The 22,451-nt window shown below is 39.8% G+C and overlaps 2 protein-coding genes across 3 annotated transcripts in view; both read right to left on the bottom strand.

Moving 5' to 3' along the window:
- Positions 1-186: 186 nt before the first annotated feature.
- LOC121730578 lies at positions 187-18,456 on the bottom strand. The gene is made up of 7 exons (XM_042119686.1): positions 18,451-18,456; positions 9,016-9,020; positions 3,742-3,747; positions 3,507-3,642; positions 2,696-2,867; positions 2,447-2,594; positions 187-933 (listed from the first exon to the last, which is right to left on the bottom strand). The coding sequence occupies exons 4-7, from the start codon at positions 3,613-3,615 to the stop codon at positions 334-336; spliced, it is 1,029 nt and encodes a 342-aa protein (XP_041975620.1). The 5' UTR covers positions 3,616-3,642; positions 3,742-3,747; positions 9,016-9,020; positions 18,451-18,456; the 3' UTR covers positions 187-333.
- The window catches only part of LOC121730576 (histone-lysine N-methyltransferase, H3 lysine-79 specific), a 34,134-nt gene continuing 25,058 nt past the window's right edge, over positions 13,376-22,451 (bottom strand). Inside the window, exons 7-17 of one of the 2 annotated variants that reach the window (XM_042119684.1) lie at positions 22,077-22,231; positions 21,171-21,334; positions 20,728-20,882; positions 20,127-20,354; positions 19,536-19,742; positions 18,580-19,076; positions 18,204-18,426; positions 17,688-18,086; positions 17,132-17,372; positions 14,628-14,846; positions 13,376-14,297 (exon numbers count right to left, since the gene is read on the bottom strand). In XM_042119684.1, coding sequence (XP_041975618.1) covers positions 13,987-14,297; positions 14,628-14,846; positions 17,132-17,372; positions 17,688-18,086; positions 18,204-18,426; positions 18,580-19,076; positions 19,536-19,742; positions 20,127-20,354; positions 20,728-20,882; positions 21,171-21,334; positions 22,077-22,231 — 2,799 coding nt within the window. In that variant the 3' untranslated portion in view covers positions 13,376-13,986. The remainder of the gene's footprint in view (positions 14,298-14,627; positions 14,847-17,131; positions 17,373-17,687; positions 18,087-18,203; positions 18,427-18,579; positions 19,077-19,535; positions 19,743-20,126; positions 20,355-20,727; positions 20,883-21,170; positions 21,335-22,076; positions 22,232-22,451) is intronic. The other variant, XM_042119685.1, reaches the window with a different exon arrangement.

The following is a 22,451-nucleotide window of genomic DNA, read 5'->3' as shown; positions in this document are numbered from 1 at the left end:
ACGGTATACAAATTATATGGAGGCAGATTTTTGCAATGAGCCCCGGCACGGCTCGTCTTAGTGTGCTCACTCCTTTAAGGTACATTTTATTTTGTTTTTTAACAAAAGGTACAAGATGGAGAGTCAAACAATAATTGTTATTTTATGTTAACATAACTAGATTAAAACTTAAACATGAATCTAATACTTAATAAAATGTTTGTCATATTTTGGGTAATCTGAAGTTACTAACAAATACCTACTGCATGGACCTTTAGTATTTTATTATATCTATAAAGACTAGCACATCTATTATAAATAAATCTTGGTGGGTAAATAAATTGAATATAAAAACTAAAACTTTATAAGATCTTCAGTTTGATTTTCCACTTCCCCGTCTTTGGTACTCTCTGGACCATTAGACTCTTTGCCTACATTGCATTGTTTAGGTGAAACTTTCCTCCTAGGCGGAATTGGGACTGCACCTAAAATACTCTCTTGTCCAAGAAATTTTCCTTGATCTGTAAATACCTTGTGATCTTCACTCACCTCTCCTCTCCTAAATCTTGGCGACAACTTATTCCGAACGGGGGGGCTCGGTGCTGCTCTAGAGTATTGAGGCCTATTGTCAAATATGGACATATTCACTGTATTAAGACTAGTATTAAATAATGCAGCTGTTTGGCTTTTCTCTAGGGAGTAGTTTTTAACGTCATTTGCCTCATCACTTGTGTTTTTTTCAACATAGAATGACGTGCTGCTTTTCTGTTCACCCCGTAAGTGTTGGTATGCTTGGGCGTCTGACTTGCTTCGTTCAAGAGTGAATGCACCATTGGTGTGAAGATGGCAGACAAAGGAACTTGTGTTGACAGAGCAGGCAGCAGTAGTCGAAAATGGAACTGAGGGAGCCCACAAGCATGCTCCATCATTTCTTGGTACCATCAATAGCGGATCCTGTAAATAAAATTACATGTTATGTGAAAAATAGGTTTTTGGTACTCTCAGTAATATTACTAGGTTCAAATATTTTAACTACACTCTTCACTTAAAACTTTGCTGTCATAGGGGGGTATTACATTATCATTTATATTGGATCATTTCTATGATCATATATAGGATCCAATATATATGATCATTTGATCATATCTGCATATAACATTATCATATTTCATTGATCCTATTTTACGTCATATGTGGTTTCAATAGCCAATGGAGAGCGCTAATGCTGACAGGTATTGACGTCATGGTTACTAGATCTCAGAGAATTCGATTTGTCAAAAGACATCGTCATTTTTTATTATGGCTTGTTTTTTGTTATTTCAGCAAGATTATCCAAGTATATAATTAGAAAAATAATAACATTACATTATTTGAAACATATTAATGAACAAGAAATTAAAAACTCTTTTTTATATTAAATAACTGGCAACACCTATTTCTATGACCGTATTGGATCCAATCTCTCAGCAAATGTCAAAAATCTATGATCAAGGAAGAAATGAATCATATGTCTATATTACATTATCCAATATCATTGACTCAATGATCTCGGATCCAATATATATGATAATCTAATATCCCCCTAAGAACACAATGTATATGTCGCAGCCGACTGGTTTAAATAGCCGTTCAATCAAACAGCTAGCCCTTTGACTGAACAACGCCATTCAATCACACGTCTAGCTTTTATATTGAATATTTTAGTCGCTCAAAACGTTCAACACTACAGCTGATTCAAAAGCCGCCGTCTAATTGAAGTAGTTCAGCGCGCACCGCGTCGCTAGGTGCGTTTTATTTACAATATGGCGTCAACTAGCAGGTGTTTGTTGGTGTTTGTGGTTGTTTTTCGGAAAGAAAGTAGTTAATAAAAGTTACAAGTGTTATTAAAGAGACAAAAATTGTAAAGGCACATATGAGTGAATTAAAAATTCAACAAATATTCGAGGAGAAATTATGGGAAAATGAAATTGATGGACGCAGCCTCCCCTGAAAGTGGGGTTCGGGGGGCACAGCCCCCCGTCAAAACAAAAACAAACACAATCCAGAAAGTCCAAAAGTTGGTTAGGTTAGGTTAGAACTTAGACCACAACACAGAGGGAGCCGAGCGAGCGCAGCGAGCGTGCTGCGGCAGCACCCGACGACCGCCGTCAAATAAAAGGGGGCTAGGGGGGCGCAGCCCCCCGCCAAAACAAAAACAAACCAGTTGGCTAAGCGTCGTCTAGCTGTAGTGTTGAACTTTGTAGTCAACAAGTCGGCTAAACAATGTATAGCCGTGTGATTGAATGGCGTTGTTCAGTCAAAGGGCTAGCTGTTTGATTGAACGGCTATTTAAACCAGTCGGCTGCGACATATATGTAAAGAAGAAATGTCTCAAACGAAATAGAAATTGGGGTCAAAACAATTCTGCTCTAATAACCACAAACCAAAGTTATGTATGTGTGTTCTTTACATTTTTGTTATACCATACCTTGCCAGTGATGGAGTATATTTTTGACTGTAATGTATGCAGTTGGTTTCTCAGGTATTCGTATGTACACTGCCGAAGCTTCATAACCCACTGAACAACATTGTCTTCACACCGGGCAGCAAATATATGCCTTTTTTCAGGTTCATCACTGTAATTTTATTATACAAATTATTAAATAATTATCAATTATAATAATTTCTTACAATCTTTTTGTACAAAAATCCACCATTTTCTGTAACTTTTACTTACATGAATGATATAGAGAATGAGAAAGATATGCTTTGGCCGTGCTCCATTTGTATAGAAGAATTTTCCATGACAAATACACCTGCTGGATTCTTAGTATCAAATTTTCCCATTTCACTTATTTTAAAATAGAACAAGTAATTTTTAATCAGCCGAAACCATCTCTCTTTGAATGCTTAAATGAGAATTTATAAATTAAAATCAAATAATTATAGGACTAAGTGTGAAATGAGGAAGTAGTTTTATTAATAAACTTAGTTATTAGATATATAAAAAAGGACATGTTCACCGAAGCCAGGAAAAGCTTGACCGCAGAAGTGGCAGAGTTTATACGTGGGAGAGCCATGCTTTGGCACGAATGGGCCGGCTCGACCGGAGAAGTACCACATTCTCACAGAAAACCGGTGTAAAACAGCGCTTGCGCTGTGTTTTGCCGAGTGAGTGAGTTTACCGGAGGCCCAATCCCCTACCCTATTCCCTTCCCTACTTTCCCCTATTCCCTTCCCTTCCCATCCCTACTACCCTATTCTCTCTTAAGAGGCCTGCAACGCACATACAGCCCTTCTGATGCTGCGAGTGTCCATGGGCGACGGAAGTTGCTTTCCATCAGGTGACCAGTTTGCTTGTTTGCCCCCTTATTTCATAAAAAACAAAAGTGGTAAAATAGTTAAATTTAAAGTGAAGCAACTAATTTTAGATTTATTTAGCCTTGGCTAGGTCGATCTTTGCTATCATAAGTTCTATGATAGATAAGATAATTTGATAAAAGTGACATTGAATTTAAACAAATAGTTATAGTTACTCTGTCCTCTACCTGCAGGATTTCTGTAGCTTCCATTGTAAACTTTTTTGTAATTTAATCTTCCTTCGATAACACACGGTTGATCGCTCAAAAGAGCAAGTTCTCTGGTATTGCATTTCATTTGAAAAATAGTATTGATGTGATGGAAGTTGGAACTACACAATCACAAATTCCTGTTCATCAAATTAATGATAAACAAAAAGTTCTACTGTTTTGACTTGTGACAAGGTCTTAATTAACACGCAATATCACTCTGTATAAACAGAATTCATCCTTATCCTTGAAATAGATGATTTATTTCCATTTTTAGGTTCGTAGATATTTTAACATTCGCTGTGATTTCAAATGTCATTAATTAATTTTCTTCTTCTTCCTCTTCCGAGTATGTCAAATGATGTCAATTGTCATTTTTTTTTAATAATCTACGATTTTATTATCCGCAACAATGATATTCTACATCCGCAACGAGTTTAAATCAGGGCTTCAAAATTTCAATAAAATTAATGCATATTGTTCAAATATTCAAAGTTCAAACTTCATGAGTTCTTGATTCTCGAATAATGCCCACTGGCCACTGGCCTTGTGATATTTTGTGAATAAGCTGGAGTAAATAAAAATTGCTTCGCGCTCGACTTGCTTGACATTTGTCTTCATACTGGCTGCACAAAAGGAATATGGTCATGTGGGTCAAGTGTGCGCAGCGTCAAGTGTGCGCATAGTAAATATTTCAAAAAATATACGCCGTAATACGGCGGCGGCGGCGTAATACGTCCTTTGACTCGTGCCCCAAAAACCGCTCCGGACGCTGGACGCGAGCGCCGCGAGGGACGAGACTAGGGACGAGGCGAGCCACGAGTGTCTGTTCATACTCGCACCTCGCCTTTCGCCTCGTCCCTCGCGTCGCGACTCGTACGCGAATGTAAATGGGCTATAAGGAACGGCAACGCCCCTCTTCAATAACCCACAGGCCACAGCACGCCCTATATATACTAGTTTATGGGACGCCCTACGAAGCGCTTGACGTGTCCCAACGGCTGCGCCCGCGCCATTTTGGATTAACAGTTAATGAAGATTTTTGCTCAAATATTTACGATATTTTGTAATTTCTAATGCGTAATCATTTGAAGTCATGCATTTTTTTTCTAAATAAGCTTTTTGCTATCGAGTGCAACATAATATCAAGTTTGTTATTTGCCAGTGCTTAGGATATTATGATGATGCAGGAATTATCGATATTCGTATAACCTTGTTCCTATGCTTTGGGTTAAGTGTGCACAGAAGTCTTATCCCTTATGTGGCGAACAGTATTCTGAACCACCGACTGAAGATTGGATTGAATGAAGCTTTTGTGGAGTCTGGTGGCAAAAACAGTCCACCAGCTCGACGACACGACTTTCTTTTGTATTAAGTACCTAGGGACATACTTAATATGCATGACGAAGTAACAAAATATTTCTAAGTGAAAATTGTTCTCATAATATTTTGATTTAAGACGATTTTGTTCATTACTTTAAGTAACTATGAGTAGTTATAAATAAAAACTATAAAAGAATATTCTTTATGTTCTAATATATATATATATATTTTGTCGTTGCGTACACCATAAAGTTAATATACCTAGCGGAATAGAAAAACAAAGGCCTGAGCAAGAGAGATGTCACTATCAGTAACACTGCGTGGTAAAAAGAGACGTGTGATATATGACAGCAGCGCTATTTTTTTGACTTCCAGTCGGCACGTGCCGCACGTTGACAATTTAATCTCATAGAATTCATGTTCAATCATGCTTGTGTAAGTGTATACGTACACATATTTTTCGCACAGATGAAAACCAATTTTGGTTACGTTTGACAGCTCGAGATTGTTGCTCTATTCCGCTAAGTATAGTAACTTTATGGCGTACACTTACCCAAAGTGCTGCGTACACATACCCCGATACTGGGGTAAAAGTGCGCAAATGGAAGGATTATTGTTTTCTAAAGTTTCTTAAAATATAAGCTACTGAAAAATACAATTGTTGTGTTTAACTTGGTCATAATAATATTCTAGTTTTTTAAAGCATCAAAGTATGCGCACACTTAACCCAGAAGACTCTACTTGCTAGTTTTTTTATTTATTTATTATTTGTGTAACCACAGTAGCAGCATTAAGCTGATGCGTGTACGTGCCAAATCGTTTGAAGATTTTATCTCCCAATTGGTCCAATTTGTTTTTAAAGCAGTTCACAGAGGTTGCCATTACAACACTTTCAGGAAGTCTGTTCCAGACCACTTCCACTCGGTTAGGTAAAAAGTGCCTTTTAGGTAACTTCTTGCTGGGATTTTGGCATAATTTTAAAGGATGTCCGTGCTTATTCGTATTCAGGGTGTAAAGTTCTCGGAGACGAGGCACATCATAAATTTCATGCAGTACCTATCTTATAAGTCTCGATGAGACTTCCCCTCTGTCGACGCTGTTCGAGTGTGGTAAGGCCAAGGATTTCGAGTCGCTGTTCGTAAGACTTATTGCGTAATGTGTTTACCATTTTTGTAGCTTTTCTCTGTACGTTTTCAAGTAACTTGACGTCTTTTTTAAAATAAGGATCCCATATTACATACGCATAGTTAGTTGGCGCATTTAAAATCTTCTAAGCTTGGCTTATTTCTGTTTTCTTGTTTTATACCTATTACTTAATACTTAATACCTACTATTACCAGAGAAGACAGAATTATAGTCTATTGTGATTTATTTGTGCTATTACCATTGACGCCTCCGTGGTCTAGTTGTATAGAGCGCGGCTCTTGACTTGGGGTCGTAGGTTCGATTCCCGCGTTGGGAATATGTTAGTTATTTCCAAGTTTGGTTAAGACAATGCAGGCTGATCAGCTGATTGTCTGACAAGTAAGATGATCCATGCGTCGGATGGGCATGTAAAAAGTCGGTCCTGCGCCTGATCTCTCGCCAGTCGTCAGTCGTGTCGGTCTTACGTCCCACTGGGTTATGAGAGTAAAGGAATAGAGAGTGCTCTTGTGTACTGCGCACACATTTGGGCACTATAACATTACTCCTGCGTAGCTGGCCTGGTGGACCGTCACCGAAACCGGTGTGGGAGCTATTATTATTATTACTATTACCATAATGTATAGCTTGAGCGGTCAGTATTCGTAAATAATAACTTGCGACGACAAAAACACACATCGATAGCTAGATATGGAATATAATAGTTGGTCCCAGAACAACCCCAAATAGTGGTTTGCCAACTATAATAGTAAGGTGAGCATTTGAAAAGTTGATGTGCGGCCGAAAAACCGACACCGCCGCCATCCCACGACCATCGCTGGCGCCATCAGCCATCCTACACCACTAGGCACTATGTCCTCCACACGCTGGGCCACCGTGTAGACTGTAGAGGCGCAAAATACTTAAGTTTGCTCATGAGTTTTCTAATGCGATTCTGAACTGTGGGGCGCTTGGTCCGTCACACGATGGTCACATGTCTACACATGCAGTGCACTGTGTGTAAGGGTAGACTAGCGCAGAGTCGAAGCGCATCGAAGCGAATTATCAAAACTGAACGTACCAAATTCAACCTTGACTCTATACCATTAACGCACATATTACTTTTAAGAATTTAAAAAGGCGCGCGCATTGGCGCGAATTCGCTTGACCAACGCTTTTTGATGCGCGTGCATTCTCGCGCATCCATGCGTCTGGCGAATTCGCGCGCACTCGTTGGACTTGTTGCGAATTTGACGCTTCGACGCGCTTCGATTCGCTTAGACTCTGCACAAGTATAAATTGACCCTAAGCGTAGACGAATATTTAATATATTTAAAAATGAGGATAACAATAATTGAATAATCATAGTATATATTTAATCATTTATTTAACTTTTAGTACAAAATAAAACTAGTACACAGGGATGCATCTCAAACCTAGCATTTTCAATGTTGAATAGTCCGAAGCTTACGACAATAAGTCTTCACATTTGTACTATTTTAGACACTAACGTCACACTGATTAGCTTTTTCCCCAATTAAAAATAAAAGTTAGTCAAAACTGAATAACGTTACCGTTCCTTGAGGACCAATTTTATCTAATTTAATACCAATTTAACACTACCTTACTAGTATTTCAAAACCAATTTACAAGCTTACTTTAATTAGTCAATTACATAATTTTGAGGTTTGGAGCGGCATTGGTGAATTCAGGCACAATCAAACCAGTGCTCTCCTATGTTTAGAATACATGAAAGGTGTATAATTATAATTTAGCTAAATACGCATGTGATCCGGGGCAGATCGTGAATTTAGGCCACCGATTCCCTTCCCTTCATGTATTGTAAGCATTAAATCATTATCTCGATCACTGCACAAATTTTACGGTCTCAAATTAATTTCCAATGTTCATGATTACATTCTAATTAAATTATAACCTTGTTACATACCTAACATATAGTGCACCAAGTAGATATGGACCAAACTTCTGATCGATACATATTGAAGTAAACATGCTGATTACTGAAATCAATCATGTCCATACCGACAGATTAAGTAATTCCTTAAAATATTTTTAAATTTTTTAACTAAAATAATATTTAAAAATGAATTCAAAACGGAAGTAACAATATATAACACGCCAAATAAAATATAAAATTCCACATCGTCTGTTGGAAATTTGGAATATACTTTTATAAAATATTTTGCAAACATTTCCGATTTTATAAAAATACTTCGAATTTCAAATAAAAAACTTATAAAATACATTAACTATTTAAGGAACTATAAGGTTATATAAAATATCCTAGTGATTAAAGGATTATTTTGTAAGCCTTATTTCTAGAAGGCGGATATTACTCGTGAGCTAAAATATTAACTGCAAAATTTACAATATCATCTCGTGGCGTGAACAACTGAACACTTACAATAATTTAAGTAGCCTAAGGTTGTGTCAAAATCAGAGACATCCGAAGTATCCAAAAAGGTTCACATGATTTATCAAAGATTCAAAGACAAATTGCAAAAACGTTAACTTTAAATAGACCCTGTTCTAGCAATGACTATCTACAGTATGAGGCTTGCATTCAACAAATCTTATTAAGTATGTAATGTATTATGCATGATTCTTTATTGCTTTACTTATACGAACGTTTTTATTTGTGATGCCCATTAAACGTATTTTTAACTTGTAGTCATGAATTTAGGCGTAGGATCAAATTTGTTGCATCTAGAGATGGGCACGTACCTGGGTATTTACCCATCTACCCGGTATTTACCCTCACGTACCCGGTAAATACCCGTATCTACCCAAAAGGGCGGGTAGATAAAATTCAATACTTAAGTCACAACCACCTCAAGAACGGTAATAGCTAGAGAGTTGAAATTTTCACAGATTGTGTACATCCGTTGCCACTATAAAAACAAATACTAAAAGCAAAATAAAATTAATATTTAAGGGGGGCTCCCATACAACAAACGTGTTTTTTTTGGTCTTTTCTGCTATCTTATCAATAATAGCAAAATGTAGGTACTTGAATTTTTACACAGTCTTTAGATGGATGTTAACTTTAATATTTAATAATAATATTAATATAAAATAAAAAAATTAAGAGGGGCTGCCATACAAAAAACACAAATTTTGTCCTAATTTTTCTCTATAATGGTACGGAACCCTTCGTGCGCGAGTCCGACTCGTACTTGGCTGATTTTTTTTATTTACATTCTATTATTTTATTAATAATTTAAAATATTTGAAAATCCTTTAAAATATTTAAAAAATATATTAGAAAAAATATTAGAAGACCCTTGAAAATTACTTTTAAAATAGACAATGTATAAGTACCTGGTTAAAGAAATTATATAAAAAAATATGTAGGTATAATTTTTTATTATTTATACATATAACACGTCCTATCTTATATAAAATCTGATTTGCTTTGATTTGCTTCTGATTTTTTTAACTTCTCATTCTGCTAGCGATCTGACTTCTAGACATTGAACTAGTCGTTTTGAATTTCTTCTTTGTATGGCACGCATCCATTGATGCGTCTATATATTTACTATTTATCTTTATTTACAGAAGATTTTGTGGGGCTCGTCTTTTTAATCTTTTGAATGTTTGGTTTGGTAGAGTTTTTATCAATTTTTTTGCCAATATATTGGGATGTCATTTTATCCTTTTACAATAGTTTTGAAGGGAGTTTTTAATTTTCTCTTTTACATACTTGATTTTTAGATCATTGTAGGTTTGGCTATTCGTAACATAATATGGGGCTCCAGTTATTGAACGCAGGGTTTTAGATTGGAATCGTTGTAGAATTTCTGTGTTTGAAGTGGAGGTTGTGCCTCACAACTGCATCCCATAGGTCCAGATGGGTTTGAGTATGCTTTTATACAAAATAAGTTTATTTTATCAGCCAGTAAAGCTTTCGTAGCTGCTTGTCTAAAGCCTTTCTTTTGTTCCATATATGTGTTCTCCATGTTAATTGCCTGTCGAGATAAAGTCTAACATCGTTTGACTGTGGTATTTTTATCCGATTAAGTTCTACTTCTGGACATGTTTCGTGTCTTAATGTGAAAGTTACATGGACAGATTTATTCTCGTTGGCTTTTATCCTCCAATCTTTTAACCACTATGATATTTAATTTAAGGTTCTTTGCAATTTTGCCGATGCTCCATGGGCTGTTTGGTCTACTGCGAGGATTGCTGTGTCATCTGCGTATGTATATGTCAGAGCTTCATCAGTACTTGGAAGGTCTAATGTGTTTAGAAGGTAGAGATAAGGGCCCAATATACTGCCTTGCGGCACTCCTGCTTCGATTTCATGGAGACATGTGACACTATCTCCGTACTCAACATAGAAATATCTATTGCTGAGGTATGCGTTTATAAAGAGGTAGAAGTGACTTTTTGTTTATAAAGAGGTAGAGGTGGCTTTTTACGAACTTTATACAACAGTCCAAGATGCCATAATCGATCAAAGGCCTGTGATATGTCCAGAAAAATAGTAAGATTTGCTTTCAAAAGCTTTTTGAATTTCTTCTACCAGTCTGTGTACCTGCTCCACGGTCCCATGCGCTTGGCTTGCCCGAATTGGTGATCGGATAACAGTTTACTCGCTCTGATTTCTGGCATCATGCGTTTCAGGAAGAGTATTTATAAGACCTTGGAGGGCACTGGCAGAAGACTTATAGGCCGGTGAGATTTTTCATCCTATGGATCTTTTCCGGGTTTGGGGATTAATATTATAATCTCTTCTTTACATTGCGGGGGGACAATTTTTTTTTAAATACACGCGGATTTGTGTGAGATATTTGATTCTACTTTCTGGTAGCTCTTTTAGTATTTTTGGTGAAATGTTTATGCCAATTTTCATGCTGGGGAAGATTGTTAAAGTGGTTCCCTTAAACGAGGATATACCATTGGTGACTTTTTTGTGGTGAACGCGCTGACTTGTGTTTTGGTGCGGTTAAATTAGACTGAGTTACGTCTACCCCATTCCACCCCGAGAAATATGCGAGAAGTCACATTATCTGTACTATCATCTGCATAGCAATGAATGCCGTTGGTCTGTAACATGTCATTGATATGCTGTATGAATAGGGTAGGCGATAGCACACAGCCCTGAGGGATACCAGCGTCAACAGATAGAGTATCAGAGCATTCACCATCAACTACGACTGCTAAGAAACTTGTGACCCTCTTGCATTATTTCTTGGATGTATGGAATCTTGGATAATAGTGAAATTGTATATATCCAAACTGACAGCTAATACCCATAGTTTCAATCGCCTGAGCCAACGATGAGTTAGGTACGCCAAGAGAGCCGAGCCGAGCCTTAGTAATCTCTGAGCGTCCAAGTGTCGAAGGGGCTGGCTATTGATGATGGACTCCATCATCTTCGAGAAGGTTATAGCGATTGATCTGCTGTTGGAAGAATTGGAACGGTCACATTTTTTAAGTATCGGGTTCTCAAAAAGCTGTCTTTCAAGAAGCCGAAACTATGTGAGTAGGATAGTTGAGCCAAAAAAGACGCGTAAAGACCGGAGCCAACTCTGGAGCACTCACTGGAGCTACTTGCACTGAGCGCTGATAAAACCGAATATCCGACATGACGCTCATACTTCGTTACCATAACCAACCATACCGGTTGGCGGTTTCCGCCCTCATCATAAAGGGTCGAGTTGGACGACATGAGGACATGTCATAAGATCGGCATTCTCTTTTGCGTGTTGAAGGAAACACAGTGCAAGCGCTGTTTCACGCCGGTTTTTTCGGAGTCGACCCATTCGTCGTTCTCCCACGGTTAAAAGGGATTTTTTTTCTTTTAAGTAACGCACAGGCCAAGAACTTTTTATATTTGATTATTAGTTGTGTTTACACAAAAACAGTTCTCATCTACATAATACATTAATTTGCATGTACATAATATATCACCTATATATCAAGACTGTTAAGGTGCCTCTTCACAATTTACCATACTGGCCCACTACTAGCCATCGCCATTGTGTAAACGGAGTAATGGTGTATGATGGCGGACGATTTTCAGGCGTGGCGAGCAATGGCGTGGCCTGCAGTGGGTCATCGTGACATTGTGTACTGGTTATATAAGAGACAAGATTTTGCACATGTGTTCCTCTAATAAAATAGGCATCCACTATAATTGTATTTCACAAAATTCTTACCTCAAAGAGGTTTTATACCTTAAGGTTGGAATAGTATAGGCTCAAGGTTAGTTAGTGGAACCTTATAATTTCTTAGACACAATTACACAACAATATTTCGTATTAAGTGCCTACAATTACTAACAAATATTGAATTACGAGAACCTATGTATATTAGAATTTTTCAAAGTTTAGCCTAAAGGAGGGATGAATGTTTTGAAATTTCGCACGCGTGTTTCCCTTAACGATGAAGGCGTCCACTAAGACGATTTACTCAATTCCCAAAACTTTATCACCATTAAAAGGCTGTATACTTTAAAGAATATTAATATCACACATACAAAACCAAAATTTAGGAAAAAAGTTCAAAAACACAGCGTGACATGCGGCCGAAATTCATGGTTCAAAACATGGTTTTGTATTGCAAACATACATTAGTTTAAGACTTAAAGGGGCTTATTCGAACAGTTACGAACTAGTGACCAAATTTGCATTATTTAATGGAGGTTTTACTAAGGATTTACTAAAAAAAAATATGTGAAAACGTACGCTGAATTATAAATACCCACCATTTTTGGGTATTTACCCAATCTACCCGGTAAATACCCAATCTACCCGGTAAATACCCAGGTGGGTAGATTGGGTATTTACCCATCGCCCATCTCTAGTTGCATCACATTCATTCACTATTATAACCTACCATATTCAATTGAGAATGCAAGCCTGTTAAGTTCTAAGTATATCCTGAGTTAAATTAGATTTTAATGTTACAAAATTACTACTATTGTCCTACGCGGTTTTTCTCTCGTTTAATATTATTTTTATTAAAGCATCACATAGCTTAACTATTTTCCTGTTGAATTCTCTCACCGACATGCACGTTTTGGCACAAAATGACATTTCCCACTACTACTATTAAGCACATTTTAACAGTGTATACCTATCGGTACCTCCCATTAAGTTTGTATAAAAATAAAATATATCGTCTAGCGTGAATCGCAAAATACAAGTAAAAATAAAAACCCCATATTTACAAAACTTTCGAGTTCGACTATCACATACGACGTGAAGTGCAAGATATAACCAGTATCTTACTTAAATTCATCGTGTTACATAGTAGTAAAATGTATAGACCATTAAGGCAGTGATTACTAATCGATATACTTCCCCATGAAGCGCAATTCATTAATCTGACGTTACAAATCGGATTTCATTTCATCGTTTACTGTTATATATACATACACATGCAACTCTCGATACACGACTTACAACGACGGCCCCAAGGAAACGATACTCATTATTCAGGTGAGCTCTCAGTAACACCGAAAACGAAACACAAAACAACAAACATCCATCGGACGATCCGGCGGAGCGGCGCGCGCCGGCGGCCTGCGTACCTCCACTAAGAGCTAAATGAACACATGAGATACGACACCGCGGCGCCGCGTCGCCCGCCCGTCCGGAGCGACCGCGTTAATCTAGTTTAAATAATTACAGCACTTAACGTAATGTAAACTCAATAATATACATAATTACATATTATTCGAAAAAAAAATAACAAATAAAAAAACCCGCATCGACGAACGACAGATATTATATACGTAATCGTAAGCCACTCTTCGTTCGTAGACGCGAGCCGGTCGAGCCAGTGCGGCCAGGGCGACTCCGTCGAGCCGACGCGTCCCTACGTGGTCCTATGTATAGAAACTAAACGTTTTGCTATATTAATTTGGTCATCGAAGTGTGAATTGACACGATAACGTAAAACGAAACGCTAAAAAACAAAAAACTCTCGACGAGCTACATTTGAATGTGAAACGTTCGCTCGAAGGGCAGGGCGCGGGGCGGTGTCACACGGGCGGGCGCTCCCACTCGACTGCGGGGGGCGGCGCCCCGGCCCACGCGCCGGCGCCGGCCCATCGCTCGCGGCGGAAGAAACGCTTCTTGAAGTGGGCGGGCTGCGGCGAGGGCGCACCGGGCGCCGCGGCCGGCTCCGGCACGCCGTGCCCGATGCCGGAGTCCGGCGACGTGTTGCACGCTTCGTCCGAGCGCCGCCGCTTGTCCTCTATGGCGGTGGACGCGAACGATATTATTTGGTCGAAGCGAAACGCGATCCGGTCCTGCCACTTGCTCTCCTCCACCTCTTCACCGCCCTCTCCTTCTGGAACAATAAACATTACTGTAGTTTACAAATTTATGCAATAATCGTAGCTGTAAACGTATTCTTTTACCTTCGTTGTAATAAACGCTTCTTGAAGAGTTCTATGTTATTCTCAAAATTTATTTATGTTAATCTATTAATATATTTTGACTTGTTACACTGAGTATTAAACATCAGCATTTCACACCAAATATAACGTTTTAAAAATATGATATGAAATTCATTAGTAATAAAAATAGATTACTTTATAAAGTTTATTATTAATTTCATAATTTACCAAAAAACATTCGCATACCTTATAACTAGTCACTACTAGTAACAACACAGTACCTGGTGGGCGCGCGCCGTCGGGTAGCTCATCGACGAGAGGCGTGGACGTGTTGGAGTGCGGGTCGGCGGGCGGCGTGCGCCCCTCCCCCCGCTCCCCGCGCCGCCGCTCCTCCTCGCTCGCCCCCGCCACGCCCGCACCCCCCGCACCGCCCGCGCCGCCCGCTCGCCCCCGCCAGTACTCGGACGCGAGCACGCGCGCTTGCAGGCACGCCGCCAGACCTGTCAAAGTTTTTTTTTAATAAACAGAACTAGGACAAAGTAAACACCCTGAGGAATCTTCCGCGGTTTAAGCGAGTATAAAAATACCAGAATAAACTTTCAGCAATCTATATATATATAAAAATGGATTTTCAAATGTGTTAGTCGCGCTAAAACTCGAAAACGGCTGGACGGATTGGGCTGATTTTAGTTTTAAAATATTCGTAGAAGTCCAGGGAAGGTTTTAAAGTAACACGGAGTTCACCGGGACAGCTAGTGATTAAAAAATTATTTTGAGTTTAATCATATTTCAAAAATGAACACCATGGAAAATTGCTCATTTGGATAGTTTTATATACCAGTGTGTGTGTGTCACAAATACCTGGATAGTTGTGAGCTTTTGGCCTAATCAGAAGCGGGCAACTGGAGATTTAGTTCGAAGGGACCTATGATTTAGACCAGGGTTTACCAACCCGGGAAATGGACCCAGCTTATACAACACACATCTTTTGATAGTATTTGACTTATTAAAGGTTGGCAAACCCTGACCTCGACGGCAATACCTGATTCTAATTTCCTACAGTCCTGTCATCCTGGCAAATCGTGGGACGATTGAAAAACGGTAAGAGAGTGGATTTCTGGATTCTGGACCCTCTAGACGTAGCTTGCGCCCTCCATATTCCATAGCATAACATAGGCTGGTTCACATCACTTTAGTTAAAGAATTGTGTAAAGAATCGCCAAATCGATGGCATACAACTGACTTCGGATCAATATTATTAGGAATATGACAAAGTGACTCATTTATGAATACAATTTTGAAACTCAGTAAAAACTTTAATCGAAAGTGATAATCTGGGCCTGACGTAGTAACGGTTCCAAGTCCAGCATATAGAAATCACACAAGAAAACAACATATTTATTAAATACATGTTAATACACATTTTGCTAGTTGAAATCTAATAATATTATGTAATATTAACTTCTCATGTAAGCATTAACTGCTGCAAAAGCAAGCATGCAAGGACAAACAATATTAATCAAAGAAAGGTTAATATTAATTATTGAAGAAATTTTTTTTTCTTTAATAAGAAACATGACAAAGCAATCGCTACTATTGAAGCTGTATAAATTGCGAAGATTTGATAACCACATTGATGTGGTTACATGACGACGTTTATAACCTTTTTAAAGTCCTTCAAAATTGAGAATAAAATATAGAAACTAATAAAACGATGAGAGTTTTAAGAAACAAACGAACAGATAAAGGTAAGAGAAGACTATTTCCATGTTATAAAGAAGTATCAGATTACCCAAGTTAAAATCCAAAATAAAAAGAATTCCTTATTTACATTTTAATATAACACGACAATTACTACTTAGACTTCTACAAGACAAGTCTTTTGACTACTTGGCAAATGGCATACCTAACAATCAGTTTTCTGTTTTTGTTCCTAAGATAAGATTTCTAAAGCATTACCTCTCTGACGTTGACTAGAAGCTAAACTATAGTTTGTGCGTTTTAAGATGATATGGGTGACACATTATAATTGACAATAGTAGGCAAGTTACCCAAGAAAATTAATCGATAATTTAAAAATATCGAATCACTTCGTAAAGGAATTGCAATCGAAATTATCGATTTCGTACTGACGTTTCAGAGTGGCGCCGGCGATTTAAAATGGCCGCCATTTTTATCGATTTGATTTCGATTCAACAGTGTCAATCTCTATTGGCATAAGTTCCGTTTCATGCATCTGACATTTTTCAAAAATTTTCGTAACAATAATTTTCACACTTAATATTTATAATTTTATATTAATAAGTTAGCATTTAGCAACTTTTCATTTTTATTCATTTACAATTATAGGAAACATTTGTTTTTGTAGATGGAATATAATTTATTACATTTTGATTTTTTTTGTTTTCTTGTAAAAAAACCCGTAGCAAGGAATATGAGAAGTGTCACTCATATCATCTTAAAATGCACAAACTATAGCACATATAAAGATCGCGTCAACGTAGTATTATATACGAGTACATTATACGAATTAGCGTTTTCATATAAAAATTACAATTACAATCGATTCTCGTTGGTTCAGACCTGCGATAATTTGAACCTCTTCATAATAAGAAGTTATAACGACCTCCCTAGAAAATCTCTTTATATTTCGAACTCAATCAATACATTTAAACTTGGTAATTCGAAAACGAGCGAACGGGTTATCTGATGGAAAGCAACGTCACCGACACTCGCAACATCGGAAGAGTATGTGCGTTGCCGGGCTTTAGATAAGAGTACGTACCTTCTAGCGGCTGGTTCGGCTGCGGCTGCGGCTGCGTCTGCGCGGCATTCTGCGGGTGCGGGTGCGTGTCGTGGTATCGCGCGCTCATGTTGACGGTCGCGTTGATGATGCTCTGGTTGGATATCTCGAGGGTGCGCTCGATCTCGCCGTTCACCAGGTCGCCGATGGTCCGCGCCGGCGCCGGCGTCGCGAGTCTCTCCTGTGAGAGGTGACGCCGAAGTGCTAATTTTGCTGGTGACACCTTAACAAGGAAATCGTCCTTATACACGGAGAGATAGAATATTCGATTGTTGATTATATTGGAAATACTTTAGTGGTATCTATATAAAAATGAATGGCTAAATGTATACAGTGCAAGCGCTAATCTCGATAACGGCTAAACCGATTTCGCTAATAATTTTCTTTTGGGGTTGTTAACAAAGTGTTACGGGGAAAAAACTTTAAAATATCCGTGGATAATAAGAACTTCGTGGCTATGAATACGCTACGCTACTGTGAATATTTAAAGTAACATTGAATTAGAATGAACTCAATTAAGTTGACGGGATTCTGTTACCTGCGTGTAATCTGGCTGCGAGGCGTGATGACGTAGCTCCGCGGAGCGCGCGTCCATGTGCGAGTGGGGCCGCGAGTTCCGCTCGTACGCGTACCGCTCGCGGCGGACGTCGCGCATGTCCCGCATGTCACGTGGGTCCCGCATGTCACGCGCGTCCCGCATCTCCCGCACGTCACGCATATCTCGCATGTCACGCGCGTCTCGCATGTCCCGCATGTCACGTGGGTCTCGCATCTCCCGCATATCACGCACGTCCCGCATGGCACGCGCGTACGGCGAAGGCGCGTTGGTGGGGGGTGGGCGCTGCGGGTACGCGTGCGAGGGGTTGACCCCGCCCGCCGGCACGCCCGGCCGCACGTACCCGTTTCCGTACGCGTGATTGGCTACCGGTTGCCTTGGCTAAAAAAATCCAAAAATAATCAATTTCTTTTACAAACGAAGTTATATTCCAAAGTGAAAAAAGGACGACACGTTATTAATTGACAGTAAAGCCCTGGCAATAAACTTAAAATTTACCTCTAGTCGCGACGCCTTTCTTTGCTCCTGGTCTTCGTTCAGCACCGACGTTATTATGCTCTTCAGCCTGTCCTCGAAGTTGATGACTTTCGGCGACTCCTGCACTTTGGCCACAACGTTGAGCGGTTTCTGCGACTTGACCGGCGATTGCCTCGCTAATGGCGACGGTTGGCCGGGCCGCGGGAGTTGACCTTGCGCGCGGTTCATTTGAGCCACTTTTTGTCTGCAAAGAAATGTTAAGAGTTACATATAACACAATAAATAACACCAATGAATAAAAAGCAAAAACAATTTTTAAAACAGTAGTGTTTATCAAAATGTTTTATCCTTTAACAATTACGACAGCATAATAATTGGATCCAGCAAGTAAACTTACCTATAATCCGGATGTCGCTCGTGCTCCCTCGCGTATCCGTTGACGATGACGTTCGGCTTCGATATCTTCCCCGCCTCAATCTGCCGGCCGGTCTCGAGTATTTTTTGTGCGAGTATCTCGGGATTCTGCTCTTCGATCTTGCCCACATCCGGTACGTCGGGCCAGTCCTGCGAGCGAGATCTGTGCTCGCGGGATTTCCGCGGCTTGGAGTTGACGCTGTGCGGCTTAACTGTGGCTACAGGGACCGTGGAGGGGGGTACTTTCTGCTCCCCCGCCCGCTCTATTTGGACGATCTCGCTCTGTAGGTGGCCAACCTGGGCGTGCAGCCTCTTCCGATGCGCCAATGTCGCGGATATCTCCTTCAGTATGCAGTCCTGCGCGATGTTCTGCGTAATCTCCACGTCGGGTGGTATGTGGCCGAGTTGTCTGTACTTCTCCGTTATCTCGAACGTGCGCTGTTTCACGAGTAACGCTTGCTCCGCTTCTATGTTGTTTACCTGCGAATTTTTCAAATTGATATGTATTTTTTTTATTGCAATGACATAAAAAGTTTACCTAAGTCCATACTATTGTTACACAAGACACTTCTAGAAAGTTCGAGCACAGTCTATTCGAGTATGTACTAGCGCACCTAACGCCATCTAGTATATTTATGTTGCCTGTGTTCCCTCGGTAAGTTTTGTTGGTTTGTCGCTAGATGGCACTACGTGTCCGTATACCATGTACCGTAACACTATTTTTCAATGTCAATGAAAGGACACGGTACTACGGAGTTATTGTTGCTAGAGTCATCAAAATCCTCAAGTAGCATTATCTTATTTATACAATACACGAGATAATCTTAGCAATAAGCATAAGCAAGGGTAATCCATGCCACTTATTGACTCAAACAGTAGCAATATTCTAAAAAAATTTAGTTATAATACTTATTTTTATATTGTCATAACAATTATTACCTGTGCCTGCAGTTTGCTCGCTTTGCTCTGCAACTCCTTGTGTCGGCCGACTATTTCCTTGGCCTTCGCCAGCAAGTCGACAGTATTGTTAGCGTGTATCCCGAGCTCACTCATGCGCGCCTTCAGAAGAGCAACGCTGTCACTAATGAGAACGCTGATCTGCTTGTCCAGTTGTGAAGCGCGTGATTTCAACTTCTGATTTCTCTCCTGCAAATATAACCAAAGAAGTTGAGTTATGTTTTCATATAACATTAAAGTTACGAATTTCCTATAACTCTAATGTAAACAGTTCAACGTTAATGACAGATTTCAATTGTTTAGTTTTGGCTGTACACAAATAGTAGAACCAACCTGGTTCTACTTCACATCCACAACTTACATAGTTTTTACTACTAATTAATTTAGCTTAAATAGTAAGTTTTTGCTTACTTAAAAAAACTGACATACTTAATAATACAATATACAATGTCTTTTGGTTTTGTGCATTACCTAACAGATCTCATGGGATTTTTACACATTACCTATTATATATTGAATCATTTTTTTAGCTTGTTACAGCCGTTACGTTATACAAGTAACGCATATATTTACCCGTTCGCGGTGTATCTGCTGTCTCACTTCAGCCGCGTACTCGGGCGTGGGCATACGGGCTATCAGCGCCAGGTACTGGTCTCGCAGCATATCCAGCAGCAGTTGCAGCGAGTAGGGCGCGGCGGGCGCGCGCGGGATGTCCAGCTCCGTGTGGAGACGCTCCGCCGGTTGCAAAGCCCCGAGAGCCGACAGGCGTTGTTCCACGCACCCCGGCGGCGGCGCTGTCACCTGGGTGACACAATTATGTTATTTAAAATTACGACTAATGTATAAAATTGACGAGAGAGGTTACAAATAAAATAATCAGGCATAGGCGTCAAATATTTGACGGAAAATAAACATCAGCTATCGTTATAACTGTAAAATTTTCAGGGCCACCAAGCTACAAAGGACACCCAGACCCATGTAAGAAAATTAACCCTAGAGGCTCCTAAACCTGACACCGGGTTTAACCTCGCTTATGGCAACGCTACTGTCCATTTATGTTAGGGCGGGGGCAGGGGTCTCCCAAATTAAGTTTTGACACGGGATAGCTTCCTTATACTACCACTATTATCCAAAATATTTTAGACTTTGTCATTATACGTTTATTTATACTCACGGAGCCGTTATGCAGCGTGGACGCCAGCGTGGTAGAGTGCAGCAGGTCAAGGCCGGCGATGGGAGCGGGCGGGGCGCGCCGCCGCTTCGTCCGCGCCGCTCGACGCCGCGCGCCGTTCGCGCTCGAGCTACGCTTCGTCGCGCGACGACTGCGATCTGTAGATTTTTGAGTTAATTTGGTCTTATAGTGAATAAGATGTTGCCCATAGTTTTGTCGGCGCAAAAACTCTACAGAAGACCAAAACAAATGCTATTTTTTATCCCAAAAATATTATGTACCGTTTAAGCTGGATTTTCTTGACAAAGCCTAGATGCTGGTATGCATTGACATAATTACTATAGCGGGCGCCAGATACGGGTATGGTATGGAAATATATAATATTATAAAGTTGAAAATGTGCGTACGAAATCATGGTAAAAGTCTAGTGCTATATTGGTGCTCACTGGAGTCAGAGGAGGAAGCCCACGGCGCGCCCCACTCGCGCGGCGCGGGCTCCGGGCCGGGCGGCGGGTCGTCGGTGCCGCTCGACTCCTCGTCGCTGTCGTCGCTCGACCGTCGCGCCGCACGACGCTTCACCGCCGCGCGACGCGTTCGACCATTCTCGCCTCTGTAATATTTCAAAATTAGAATAAACTGCGACGTACTTTCGAAAAAATTGATTCATAGGCAAATGGCGGACCTTAGTTATTTGGTGGTGGTAGGTCAAACCCATCCGACCGATCACAATTCACAACTAAATTTTTTAATATAAACTGACCACATGACGTAAGTCCGTCAACTGCCTAGGAATCAATGTCCTCGAAAGTACATCTAACACTACATATCACAAAATTAGGATAGGTAGGTTGTAGGGCATATTCTTTAGATCTACTGAAACGATTTTTAAAATTCTACTATCCGTGTTAAATTAAATTGTCAATATTTGTACGCCAGGAATACTATTTCCCACTGGCGAAACCGCGTATGAAAGCTAGTTTATGTATGTATTATAAAAAAAACTTTGTCATCGTTGTCACGTCAGTCCAGTAATTAATGCCATCTATGTCAATTTCCTGAATATTGACCCAGATCGTTTATACCTACTAAATGGGAGCAAAGTTCAATAACTTTTAAAAATATTAGTAGCAGCATTTATTATTCAGATATTTTGTAATCATTGCTATCGTTCATTCACCTATATAGGCGTCATATACATATATCTATCTACACAGGCGATAATTCCAAATAACAAGTTACTTTTTTGGAACAAGAGTCGACTTATTATGCCGAGTTATTTATTTCAAGCAACATTAGAAACAGATTGATTTAGTAAATCTGTTATATCTGCACCATAGAACATGATATATTACCTGATGGGTCTCGCGGTTCTCGCAACCTTGCGGCGTCGCTCGGGCAGCGAGCCGGTGCTGTGGTTGCTATTGCCGTTCAGCAGGTCCGGGGTCGGCTGACGCGTCGGCGGCGCGCTCAAATTCCGCTTACTGCCCTCACCCTCCTCCTGACAACCCTGCGAACATCGTCAATACTACAACGGTATAGCGATAGCCCCGTGAACAGGTGACAACCCTAAATCACTATTTATAAGAACACTTTCTTATTTTAAAAAATTGACAGACATTTATTAAAATTAGAAATTGGAATTGCAACTTATCCATACACAACTCTACAGTTTAAACTTTTTTTGACAGCTAAATTTATGCCTGTATATATGGTGTATGCTTTAAATG

This window comes from Aricia agestis, chromosome 9, assembly GCF_905147365.1.
Source record: "Aricia agestis chromosome 9, ilAriAges1.1, whole genome shotgun sequence".
Lineage (NCBI taxonomy): Eukaryota > Metazoa > Arthropoda > Insecta > Lepidoptera > Lycaenidae > Aricia > Aricia agestis.
This window is presented reverse-complemented; position numbering and strand designations above follow the sequence as displayed.

Excerpts from the sequence above, each read along its gene's own strand:
- LOC121730578 (XM_042119686.1), bottom strand. The coding sequence starts at position 3,615 with ATGAAATGCAATACCAGAGAACTTGCTCTTTTGAGCGATCAACCGTGT. Across the intron at positions 2,595-2,695 it reads TCATTCTCTATATCATTCAT|TGATGAACCTGAAAAAAGGC; the intron begins GTAAGTAAAAGT and ends ATAAAATTACAG. Across the intron at positions 934-2,446 it reads TATACTCCATCACTGGCAAG|GATCCGCTATTGATGGTACC; the intron begins GTATGGTATAAC and ends TTTTATTTACAG.